Source organism: Eupeodes corollae, chromosome 3, assembly GCF_945859685.1.
Source record: "Eupeodes corollae chromosome 3, idEupCoro1.1, whole genome shotgun sequence".
NCBI classification, from domain to species: domain Eukaryota; kingdom Metazoa; phylum Arthropoda; class Insecta; order Diptera; family Syrphidae; genus Eupeodes; species Eupeodes corollae.
In genome coordinates, this window is record NC_079149.1 from 74,099,312 (window position 1) to 74,112,671 (window position 13,360).

Sequence of the window (13,360 nt, forward strand, 5' to 3'; positions counted from 1 at the left end):
TTTTTTTTTGCTGCTTTACGGATTGGATACGAACAAATATTTCTTTTTCCAAAGGAAGAAAAAACATTTGTTTGTTGCTTTCTTTTTCTTCGTACGAGAATATTTTAGAATATATACAAAAAATTGAAAAATAAACACATCTCTTAATAGAAATTATTGGATACGAACAAATATTTCTTTTTGCAGAGGAAGAAAAAAACATTTTTTGTTTGTTGGTTTCTTTTTCTTTGAAAAAAAATAAAAAATATTTTTTCCGAACTGAAAAAAAAAATGTTTTGTTGCTTTACGGATTGGATACGAACAAATATTTCTTTTTCTTCGTACCAGAATATTTTAAAATTGCTATATACCTACAAGAAATTGAAAAATAACCACATCTTTTAACAGAAATTAGAATTGCATACGAACAAATATTTCTTTTTCCAAAGAAAGAAAAAAACATGTTTGTTGGTTTCTATTTCTTTGAAAAAAAAAAAAATAAAAAATATTTTTTCCGAACTGAAAAAAAAATGTTTTGTTGCTTTACGGATTGGATACAAACAAATATTTCTTTTTGCAAAGAAAGAAAAAACATTTGTTTGTTGGTTTCTTCTTCTTCGTATTTTAAAATATATAAAAAAAATGAAAAATATACACATCTCTTAATAGAAATTATTTGTCGTCCTGAAAAGGACGGTTTTTTTTTGTTTGCTGTCACTACATAGATTTAAGCACTTTTCTCTGTCTTCTTTGGCAACAAAACAGCTTGAATATTTGGAAGAACACCTCCTTGTGCGATAGTGACTCCAGAAAGTAATTTATTCAATTCCTCGTCGTTCCGAATAGCCAATTGCAAATGGCGGGGAATAATTCTAGTTTTTTTGTTGTCACGAGCAGCATTTCCCGCCAATTCCAAGACTTCTGCCGCCAAATATTCCATCACAGCTGCCAAATACACAGGGGCACCGGCTCCGACGCGCTCAGCATAGTTTCCCTTTCGCAGCAGACGATGAATACGACCAACAGGGAATTGTAATCCAGCACGATTAGAGCGGGACTTTGCCTTTCCCTTCACTTTTCCACCTTTACCACGACCAGACATTTTATATTATTGTTTTTTAAATATTTTTTACAAAAGAAAAAACACAAGAGAGCTCACTATTTCACTGTTCACTGTATCACTGCACACTGTAGAATGACAAAATTTTCGAACTGTGCGCTGTCTTTTATCTAAATTTTCGTATGCTCGCACACAGAAAAAAGAGGGTTGTGGCCTTAGAAAGCCGTTGTGGAAAGAGACAATATAATTCGTGAGTTTTTCAGAAAAATTCACAGTTCTCGTTCAGTCGTCATTGTGTGCAGTTCGTTAATAGTGAAAGTGAAGTGAATTATAAAAATAAAATGCCGCCAAAAACTAGTGGTAAAGCAGCTAAAAAAGCCGGAAAGGCACAAAAAAATATCACCAAGACCGATAAGAAGAAGAAGCGCAAGAGGAAGGAAAGCTACGCAATCTACATTTACAAAGTTTAGAAGCAAGTTCATCCTGACACTGGAATTTCATCGAAGGCCATGAGCATCATGAATAGTTTTGTGAACGACATCTTCGAAAGAATTGCTGCTGAAGCCTCTCGCTTAGCTCACTACAACAAGCGTTCAACAATCACAAGTCGGGAAATCCAGACTGCCGTGCGATTGTTGTTGCCTGGTGAACTAGCCAAGCATGCTGTTAGTGAAGGAACAAAGGCGGTTACCAAATACACAAGCTCGAAGTAATTTTTTTTTATTGAATTTCTTCAAAAATGGCCCTTTTCAGGGCCGCAAAAATATCAATAAGAGATTAGAGAATTGAAAAAAAAATATTTTTTCTACCTGCGGAAAAATTCGTTAAATAAATATTTTTATTTGTGATTGAAGTAATTTTTTTTTATTTAATTTCTTCAAAAATGGCCCTTTTCAGGGCCGCAAAAATATCAATAAGAGATTAGAGAATTGACAAAAAAATATATTTTTTTTTCTACCTGCGGAAAAATTCGTTAAATAAATATTTTTATTTGTGATTGTAAGAGTATTTTCTATGAAAAAAATAAATTTTGTAAATTGTTCCAGACGCCACGTGAATCATGTCACGTCCAATAGAAACACAAACATTTTTTTTATTGTTCTACGCATCGTGTACAGTCTCGAAGCGTCGCAAAAGTTTTAATAAGAAACTAGAGATTTGAGAAGAAAGGTATATACATATATTTTTTTTGCCTGTGGAATGATTTTATGAATCTATTTTGTTTTTCTTTGTGATTTTTGATTAGAAAATATATTTTCTATCAAAAGAAATACAAAAGTTAGTTCTGTTAATTGTTCCAGACACCACGTGTATCGTGCCGAGTCAAGTAGAAACGAAAAACATACAAAAAATACATTTTATTAAATAATTTTGTTTGTTTTGTTCTACCCATCGTGTCCAGTTATGTCGCTATGTGTACAGTGTACAGTCACGTAGCGTCACAAAAATATCTATAAAATATTAGAGAATTAAATTTGTTTGTGTTTTTTGATGTCAGATGTATGTAATTTCTATGAAAAGAAATACAAAATTCTTGTTATTTTGTTTAAGATTTTTTTTATTGTTCTACGCATCGAGTACAGTCTCGAAGCGTCACAAAATTTTTAATAAGAAACTAGAGAATTTAAAGAAATGTATGTTTTCTTTGCCTGTGGAATACATATTGTTTTTTGTTTTAATTTTTGATTACAAAATATATTTTCTATGAAAAGAAATACAAAACTTACTTTTGTTGATTGTTCCAGACACGACGTGTATCATGCCGAGTCAACTAAAAACAAAAAAATATAAATTTTGTTTGTATTGTTCTACCCATCGTGTCCAGTTATGTCGCTATGTGTACAGTCACGTAGCGTCGCAAAAACATCTAGGTATAAAATATTAGAGAATTAAATTTGTTTGTGTTTTTTGATGTCAGATGTACGTATGTAATTTCTATGAAAAGAAATACAACACTCTTGATAATATTTTGTTTAAGAATTTTCTTAATTGTTGCGGATATACTTCATGTCGCGTCCAGTCGATAAAAATATATGAAAATATATGTAATTTCTATGAAAAGAAATACAAAACTCTTGATAAATTGTGTAAGAATTTTTTTATTTGTTGCAGGAATGCGTCATGTCGCGTCCAGTCGATAAAAATATATGAAAAACATATGTAATTCCTGAAATAAAATACAAAACTCTTGATATTTTGTTTAAGAATTTTGTAAATTGTTGCAGGTATACGTCATGTCGCGTCTAGTCCATAAAAATACATGAAAACAAATACCTACATTTTGCCAAAGTATTTCGTTTGTATTTTTCTACGCATCGTGTACAGTCACATAGCGTGGAAACATTTCAATAATTACGTAGGTATTAGAGAAATGCAAAAAAAGAAAAATATGTTGTTGTCTTATTTGATAGTAAAAGTATTTTCTATGAAAGATATTTATTGTTGAAGGCATCGCATCGCGTCCAATCACAAAAAAGTAGAAAATAAACAGTACAGTCTCGCCCATACATATCGCATCGTACCTAGTAGCTGTACTTAGAAAATAGGCGCAAAAATATATATTATTTATTTGTATTGATATTTCCTTTCTTTCTGCCCAATGAGAAATACATATGAATACAAATAAATTAAGTTTGCTTTTGAATACCTATTTCATAAAAAAACTATTTTCTGTAGAACAAAAAAAGGACGAAAATAAATGCAAAACTAAATACGTTTTCGGTTGTTCAGTCTCGCCCAGACAAATCGCATCGTGCCTAGTAGCTGTAGTAAGAAAATAGGCGCAAAAATATATTATTTATTTGTATTGATATTTCCTTTCTTTCTGCCCAATGAGAAAAACATATGAATACAAATAAATGAAGTTTGCATTTGCAATACCTATTTCATTAAAAAAAGTATTTTCTGTAGAACAAAAAAGCGCGAAAATAAATGCAAAACAAAATACGTTTCCGTTTGTTCAGTAGTGGTAGTCCCGTAGCGGCGACAGCGCGCGCCGGCCGCGCGGCGGCGTCGCATCGCATCCAGCCACTTCACCACTTATCCCGTCGCCGTTGCTCCACCAGCCCATCGCATCTCAACGCTATCATCGAGATAGTCCAAAAATTCTCCCTCCTTTTTAATAAAAAATTAAAAAAAAAAAGTTTTTATATCTCATTTTAGTATATTTTTTGTAGCCCTGAAAAGGACTGTGGATTTTTGTTTTGATTTCAACTTTGTTTTTCATTGAAATGGAAATTTTACTTCTTTGCCTTTTTTGGCTTGGCTGCTGCTGTGGCTGATTTTGCTTTTGGCACTTTAGGTTTAGGCGCGGCTGCCTTTGCTTTTGTTGGCTTTGCCTTAACTGCACTCGTTTTTTTAACACTTTTCACTTTTGGTTTTTCCACCTTCTTTTTATCTGCACTGGCACTTTTTTTTGTTGTGGCGGCTACTTTTTTTACTTTCTTTTCACCAGACACTTTTTTTAATTTTTTGTCACCAGCAGCGGCAGCTTTTGGTTTGGCGGCAGATTTTTTCTTCTCAGCAGACTTGGCCTTTGGTTCCTTGTTGGCACTAGGCGACAATTTAAAAGAACCCGCAGCTCCTTTTCCTTTGGTTTGCACTAATTTACCACTTATTACAGCACCTTTTAAATATTTTTTTATAAACGGAGCAAGTTTTTGTACATCAACTTTGTAAGTAGCAGCAATATATTTTTTGATTGCCAAAAGGGAAGAACCACCGCGATCTTTCAATGTTTTAATTGCCGCATCCACCATTTGCTGAGTCGGAGGATGAGTTGGTGCCGATTTTGGTTTTTTTGACCCACTTGCGGCGGCAGCTTTTTTTGGTTTTTTTTCCGCAACGATTGCAGGAGACGTAGCTACAGTATCTGCCATTTTGAATTCACTATTATTAATCACTTTAGAGCACAATTTTAAGAAATAGAAACACGTTTTTGTTAAAATTGCGCCAAATCCGCACCTACAGAAACGGCTAAATGAGAATCAAAGAGAGCGAAGGTATACAAAAAATTCATTTTGTACATAATTTGTACACTTTTGCAACTTAGTTTCCTCTTAAAACTTCAAAAATTTACGTCTTTTCGACCTAAATATTATAAAACAATTGACAAAATTTATTCTTACAATAATAATAGATAATTTAATAAATAATTTGATTGAAAAAACACTATCTATCAATGCATTAATAACAATTAAAGTAAATGTTTGGTGGTATTTTTTTAATACTTACCAACAAGAATGTTTATATTTAATAAATTAAACATATTTTCAGCTTGAAATTATTTTTAACATAAAGCTGATAGTTTATTTAAACTAAATAACTAAAAATTTCATCAAATTCTTACTTAATTTCTTTTTAATAAAATTAAAACAATATGGGTAATGAAACGCGTAGCATTTTTTCCCTAGGCTGTAACTTTTTCTTAGAAAATTTGTTAAACATTATCCCAAGCAAGAAAACAAATGAAAAACTATATTTATATTATTTTGTTCATAAATATTAAATATTTAATCCATAACAAACATTAAAATACCAAAAATTTAAACAAATAATCAAGCAATCAAAACTCATAAACTATCGAATATTCGCTTGCCAAGGTTTACAAATTCACATTTGTATTACAAAAATCTGTACATTGAAAAAAAAACTTTCTTGCTTCAAAATTTGCCTTCAGATATATAAAAAAAAACAAAGCATAGACTTATAAAATACATCATTGAAATATTAAAAATTAAAACACACAAAACTCAAACATTTTCGAGTATTGACTTGCTTAGTAGACAAATTCACATTTTTACGAGTATTACAAAAAACTGTACATAGAAAAAAATTCTTACTTGAAAATTTGCCTTCAGACATAAAAAAAAGAAGCAATGCCTTATAAAATAACTATAATTAAAAAAGAAAAACAAAATTCATAAATTTTCGAGCATTGGCTTGCGTAGGTATAAATATTTTCATTTGTATGATAAAAACTATGCATAGAAAGCAAGCAATAACATTTTCAAAATTTGCCTTCAAAGTAAATTATCACATTATCTTTCTACCTAAAATAAAAAAAAAATCGTGGAAATCGATAGGTACGTAATTACTAGATTGAATTAAAATTCATTTATATCTCTTTTAAATATTTTGTGGTCCTGAAAAGGACCGTTGAATATTTTTTTTAACCTCGATGATTTAAGCACGTTCGCCACGGATGCGTCTGGCCAATTGAATGTCTTTTGGCATAATTGTGACACGTTTGGCATGGATGGCGCACAAATTTGTGTCTTCAAACAGGCCAACCAAATAAGCTTCACTTGCTTCTTGAAGCGCCATAACAGCTGAGCTCTGGAAACGCAAATCTGTTTTGAAATCTTGAGCAATTTCACGAACTAAACGTTGGAAAGGCAATTTACGAATTAACAATTCGGTGCTTTTCTGATAACGACGAATCTCACGAAGAGCCACTGTTCCAGGACGATAACGATGTGGTTTCTTTACACCTCCTGTTGCTGGAGCACTTTTACGAGCTGCCTTTGTTGCCAGTTGCTTACGTGGGGCTTTTCCACCAGTCGATTTACGGGCAGTTTGCTTTGTACGAGCCATGATTTCACTTTTTTCACTTCACTAATAAACACAACACTTTTCTTCACAATTTTTTTAGAAAAATCGAATGTAGATTTCTGTTTAAGTCATTAAATTGGCTATTCATGTTTCCGTTCGACTGTTTTTTTCATTTTCGTTGTCGATTTATTTGGCCAATCAAAATTAAGAATTGTTATGAAAAATAAGTATAAATACTTGTGGTATTTCGAGCGAAGAGCCACAGTTTAACAGTGACTCTTGTGCAGTGCAGTTCTCTAGTTCAGTTTAAGTGTTTTTTTAATTAAATAAATAAAAATGACTGGTCGTGGTAAAGGAGGAAAAGGTTTGGGCAAAGGCGGAGCTAAGCGGCATCGTAAGGTATTGCGTGATAACATTCAAGGAATCACGAAACCAGCAATTCGTCGATTGGCTCGTCGTGGAGGTGTAAAACGTATTTCTGGTTTGATTTACGAAGAAACACGTGGAGTGTTGAAAGTTTTTCTGGAAAATGTTATCCGAGATGCCGTTACTTACACCGAACACGCTAAGCGTAAGACAGTTACAGCTATGGATGTAGTTTACGCTTTGAAGAGACAAGGGCGTACTCTTTACGGTTTCGGAGGTTAAGAATTTTATTCGAAACAAACAATCGGTCCTTTTCAGGACCACAATTAAATATAAAAGAGATTGAAAATAGAAATCATACACCGTTGACGAACAAAATACCTAATTTTTTTTCATTTGCCAATGAATATATGTATGTATATACTAAATACCTGATGATTATCAAAAAAAATTATTTTGCTAATTTACTTACTTTTTTGTACCAAAATATTTTTTTTGAAATGGAAACATAAAATAAAATTCCTTTTTGTGAAAAAATTTTTTTTTTGCTTTAGTCGCAAAAACATATTTTATTCCTTGTATTATTCTTTTTTCGAAATGGAAACAAAAATTAAATAAAATTCCTTTTTCTGAAATTTTTTTTGTTGCTTTGCATATTTTATTCTTTTTTCCGTAGAAAAAATTTTTTTTTTGCTGCTTTACGGATTGGATACGAACAAATATTTCTTTTTCCAAAGGAAGAAAAAACATTTGTTTGTTGCTTTCTTTTTCTTCGTACGAGAATATTTTAGAATATATACAAAAAATTGAAAAATAAACACATCTCTTAATAGAAATTATTGGATACGAACAAATATTTCTTTTTGCAGAGGAAGAAAAAAACATTTTTTGTTTGTTGGTTTCTTTTTCTTTGAAAAAAAATAAAAAATATTTTTTCCGAACTGAAAAAAAAAATGTTTTGTTGCTTTACGGATTGGATACGAACAAATATTTCTTTTTCTTCGTACCAGAATATTTTAAAATTGCTATATACCTACAAGAAATTGAAAAATAACCACATCTTTTAACAGAAATTAGAATTGCATACGAACAAATATTTCTTTTTCCAAAGAAAGAAAAAAACATGTTTGTTGGTTTCTATTTCTTTGAAAAAAAAAAAAATAAAAAATATTTTTTCCGAACTGAAAAAAAAATGTTTTGTTGCTTTACGGATTGGATACAAACAAATATTTCTTTTTGCAAAGAAAGAAAAAACATTTGTTTGTTGGTTTCTTCTTCTTCGTATTTTAAAATATATAAAAAAAATGAAAAATATACACATCTCTTAATAGAAATTATTTGTCGTCCTGAAAAGGACGGTTTTTTTTTGTTTGCTGTCACTACATAGATTTAAGCACTTTTCTCTGTCTTCTTTGGCAACAAAACAGCTTGAATATTTGGAAGAACACCTCCTTGTGCGATAGTGACTCCAGAAAGTAATTTATTCAATTCCTCGTCGTTCCGAATAGCCAATTGCAAATGGCGGGGAATAATTCTAGTTTTTTTGTTGTCACGAGCAGCATTTCCCGCCAATTCCAAGACTTCTGCCGCCAAATATTCCATCACAGCTGCCAAATACACAGGGGCACCGGCTCCGACGCGCTCAGCATAGTTTCCCTTTCGCAGCAGACGATGAATACGACCAACAGGGAATTGTAATCCAGCACGATTAGAGCGGGACTTTGCCTTTCCCTTCACTTTTCCACCTTTACCACGACCAGACATTTTATATTATTGTTTTTTAAATATTTTTTACAAAAGAAAAAACACAAGAGAGCTCACTATTTCACTGTTCACTGTATCACTGCACACTGTAGAATGACAAAATTTTCGAACTGTGCGCTGTCTTTTATCTAAATTTTCGTATGCTCGCACACAGAAAAAAGAGGGTTGTGGCCTTAGAAAGCCGTTGTGGAAAGAGACAATATAATTCGTGAGTTTTTCAGAAAAATTCACAGTTCTCGTTCAGTCGTCATTGTGTGCAGTTCGTTAATAGTGAAAGTGAAGTGAATTATAAAAATAAAATGCCGCCAAAAACTAGTGGTAAAGCAGCTAAAAAAGCCGGAAAGGCACAAAAAAATATCACCAAGACCGATAAGAAGAAGAAGCGCAAGAGGAAGGAAAGCTACGCAATCTACATTTACAAAGTTTAGAAGCAAGTTCATCCTGACACTGGAATTTCATCGAAGGCCATGAGCATCATGAATAGTTTTGTGAACGACATCTTCGAAAGAATTGCTGCTGAAGCCTCTCGCTTAGCTCACTACAACAAGCGTTCAACAATCACAAGTCGGGAAATCCAGACTGCCGTGCGATTGTTGTTGCCTGGTGAACTAGCCAAGCATGCTGTTAGTGAAGGAACAAAGGCGGTTACCAAATACACAAGCTCGAAGTAATTTTTTTTTATTGAATTTCTTCAAAAATGGCCCTTTTCAGGGCCGCAAAAATATCAATAAGAGATTAGAGAATTGAAAAAAAAATATTTTTTCTACCTGCGGAAAAATTCGTTAAATAAATATTTTTATTTGTGATTGAAGTAATTTTTTTTTATTTAATTTCTTCAAAAATGGCCCTTTTCAGGGCCGCAAAAATATCAATAAGAGATTAGAGAATTGACAAAAAAATATATTTTTTTTTCTACCTGCGGAAAAATTCGTTAAATAAATATTTTTATTTGTGATTGTAAGAGTATTTTCTATGAAAAAAATAAATTTTGTAAATTGTTCCAGACGCCACGTGAATCATGTCACGTCCAATAGAAACACAAACATTTTTTTTATTGTTCTACGCATCGTGTACAGTCTCGAAGCGTCGCAAAAGTTTTAATAAGAAACTAGAGATTTGAGAAGAAAGGTATATACATATATTTTTTTTGCCTGTGGAATGATTTTATGAATCTATTTTGTTTTTCTTTGTGATTTTTGATTAGAAAATATATTTTCTATCAAAAGAAATACAAAAGTTAGTTCTGTTAATTGTTCCAGACACCACGTGTATCGTGCCGAGTCAAGTAGAAACGAAAAACATACAAAAAATACATTTTATTAAATAATTTTGTTTGTTTTGTTCTACCCATCGTGTCCAGTTATGTCGCTATGTGTACAGTGTACAGTCACGTAGCGTCACAAAAATATCTATAAAATATTAGAGAATTAAATTTGTTTGTGTTTTTTGATGTCAGATGTATGTAATTTCTATGAAAAGAAATACAAAATTCTTGTTATTTTGTTTAAGATTTTTTTTATTGTTCTACGCATCGAGTACAGTCTCGAAGCGTCACAAAATTTTTAATAAGAAACTAGAGAATTTAAAGAAATGTATGTTTTCTTTGCCTGTGGAATACATATTGTTTTTTGTTTTAATTTTTGATTACAAAATATATTTTCTATGAAAAGAAATACAAAACTTACTTTTGTTGATTGTTCCAGACACGACGTGTATCATGCCGAGTCAACTAAAAACAAAAAAATATAAATTTTGTTTGTATTGTTCTACCCATCGTGTCCAGTTATGTCGCTATGTGTACAGTCACGTAGCGTCGCAAAAACATCTAGGTATAAAATATTAGAGAATTAAATTTGTTTGTGTTTTTTGATGTCAGATGTACGTATGTAATTTCTATGAAAAGAAATACAACACTCTTGATAATATTTTGTTTAAGAATTTTCTTAATTGTTGCGGATATACTTCATGTCGCGTCCAGTCGATAAAAATATATGAAAATATATGTAATTTCTATGAAAAGAAATACAAAACTCTTGATAAATTGTGTAAGAATTTTTTTATTTGTTGCAGGAATGCGTCATGTCGCGTCCAGTCGATAAAAATATATGAAAAACATATGTAATTCCTGAAATAAAATACAAAACTCTTGATATTTTGTTTAAGAATTTTGTAAATTGTTGCAGGTATACGTCATGTCGCGTCTAGTCCATAAAAATACATGAAAACAAATACCTACATTTTGCCAAAGTATTTCGTTTGTATTTTTCTACGCATCGTGTACAGTCACATAGCGTAATTTACTTACTTTTTTGTACCAAAATATTTTTTTTGAAATGGAAACATAAAATAAAATTCCTTTTTGTGAAAAAATTTTTTTTTTGCTTTAGTCGCAAAAACATATTTTATTCCTTGTATTATTCTTTTTTCGAAATGGAAACAAAAATTAAATAAAATTCCTTTTTCTGAAATTTTTTTTGTTGCTTTGCATATTTTATTCTTTTTTCCGTAGAAAAAATTTTTTTTTTTGCTGCTTTACGGATTGGATACGAACAAATATTTCTTTTTCCAAAGGAAGAAAAAACATTTGTTTGTTGCTTTCTTTTTCTTCGTACGAGAATATTTTAGAATATATACAAAAAATTGAAAAATAAACACATCTCTTAATAGAAATTATTGGATACGAACAAATATTTCTTTTTGCAGAGGAAGAAAAAAACATTTTTTGTTTGTTGGTTTCTTTTTCTTTGAAAAAAAATAAAAAATATTTTTTCCGAACTGAAAAAAAAAATGTTTTGTTGCTTTACGGATTGGATACGAACAAATATTTCTTTTTCTTCGTACCAGAATATTTTAAAATTGCTATATACCTACAAGAAATTGAAAAATAACCACATCTTTTAACAGAAATTAGAATTGCATACGAACAAATATTTCTTTTTCCAAAGAAAGAAAAAAACATGTTTGTTGGTTTCTATTTCTTTGAAAAAAAAAAAAATAAAAAATATTTTTTCCGAACTGAAAAAAAAATGTTTTGTTGCTTTACGGATTGGATACAAACAAATATTTCTTTTTGCAAAGAAAGAAAAAACATTTGTTTGTTGGTTTCTTCTTCTTCGTATTTTAAAATATATAAAAAAAATGAAAAATATACACATCTCTTAATAGAAATTATTTGTCGTCCTGAAAAGGACGGTTTTTTTTTGTTTGCTGTCACTACATAGATTTAAGCACTTTTCTCTGTCTTCTTTGGCAACAAAACAGCTTGAATATTTGGAAGAACACCTCCTTGTGCGATAGTGACTCCAGAAAGTAATTTATTCAATTCCTCGTCGTTCCGAATAGCCAATTGCAAATGGCGGGGAATAATTCTAGTTTTTTTGTTGTCACGAGCAGCATTTCCCGCCAATTCCAAGACTTCTGCCGCCAAATATTCCATCACAGCTGCCAAATACACAGGGGCACCGGCTCCGACGCGCTCAGCATAGTTTCCCTTTCGCAGCAGACGATGAATACGACCAACAGGGAATTGTAATCCAGCACGATTAGAGCGGGACTTTGCCTTTCCCTTCACTTTTCCACCTTTACCACGACCAGACATTTTATATTATTGTTTTTTAAATATTTTTTACAAAAGAAAAAACACAAGAGAGCTCACTATTTCACTGTTCACTGTATCACTGCACACTGTAGAATGACAAAATTTTCGAACTGTGCGCTGTCTTTTATCTAAATTTTCGTATGCTCGCACACAGAAAAAAGAGGGTTGTGGCCTTAGAAAGCCGTTGTGGAAAGAGACAATATAATTCGTGAGTTTTTCAGAAAAATTCACAGTTCTCGTTCAGTCGTCATTGTGTGCAGTTCGTTAATAGTGAAAGTGAAGTGAATTATAAAAATAAAATGCCGCCAAAAACTAGTGGTAAAGCAGCTAAAAAAGCCGGAAAGGCACAAAAAAATATCACCAAGACCGATAAGAAGAAGAAGCGCAAGAGGAAGGAAAGCTACGCAATCTACATTTACAAAGTTTTGAAGCAAGTTCATCCTGACACTGGAATTTCATCGAAGGCCATGAGCATCATGAATAGTTTTGTGAACGACATCTTCGAAAGAATTGCTGCTGAAGCCTCTCGCTTAGCTCACTACAACAAGCGTTCAACAATCACAAGTCGGGAAATCCAGACTGCCGTGCGATTGTTGTTGCCTGGTGAACTAGCCAAGCATGCTGTTAGTGAAGGAACAAAGGCGGTTACCAAATACACAAGCTCGAAGTAATTTTTTTTTATTGAATTTCTTCAAAAATGGCCCTTTTCAGGGCCGCAAAAATATCAATAAGAGATTAGAGAATTGAAAAAAAAATATTTTTTCTACCTGCGGAAAAATTCGTTAAATAAATATTTTTATTTGTGATTGAAGTAATTTTTTTTTATTTAATTTCTTCAAAAATGGCCCTTTTCAGGGCCGCAAAAATATCAATAAGAGATTAGAGAATTGACAAAAAAATATATTTTTTTTTCTACCTGCGGAAAAATTCGTTAAATAAATATTTTTATTTGTGATTGTAAGAGTATTTTCTATGAAAAAAATAAATTTTGTAAATTGTTCCAGACGCCACGTGAATCATGTCGCGTCCAATAGAAACAC

At 31.6% G+C, this 13,360-nt stretch overlaps 3 protein-coding genes across 3 annotated transcripts; all 3 read right to left on the reverse strand.

Moving 5' to 3' along the window:
• Window positions 1-698: 698 nt before the first annotated feature.
• LOC129948883 (histone H2A) lies at window positions 699-1,081 on the reverse strand. Its single transcript, XM_056060023.1, has one exon. It carries the CDS (start codon window positions 1,079-1,081, stop codon window positions 707-709), a length of 375 nt encoding a protein of 124 aa, XP_055915998.1. The 3' UTR covers window positions 699-706.
• Window positions 1,082-8,339: 7,258 nt separating this feature from the next.
• Window positions 8,340-8,722, reverse strand: LOC129948860 (histone H2A). The gene has a single exon (XM_056059981.1). The coding sequence runs from the start codon at window positions 8,720-8,722 to the stop codon at window positions 8,348-8,350; it is 375 nt and encodes a 124-aa protein (XP_055915956.1). The 3' UTR covers window positions 8,340-8,347.
• Window positions 8,723-11,937: 3,215 nt separating this feature from the next.
• Window positions 11,938-12,320, reverse strand: LOC129948886 (histone H2A). Its single transcript, XM_056060037.1, has one exon. It carries the CDS (start codon window positions 12,318-12,320, stop codon window positions 11,946-11,948), a length of 375 nt encoding a protein of 124 aa, XP_055916012.1. The 3' UTR covers window positions 11,938-11,945.
• Between the last annotated feature and the right edge of the window lie 1,040 nt (window positions 12,321-13,360).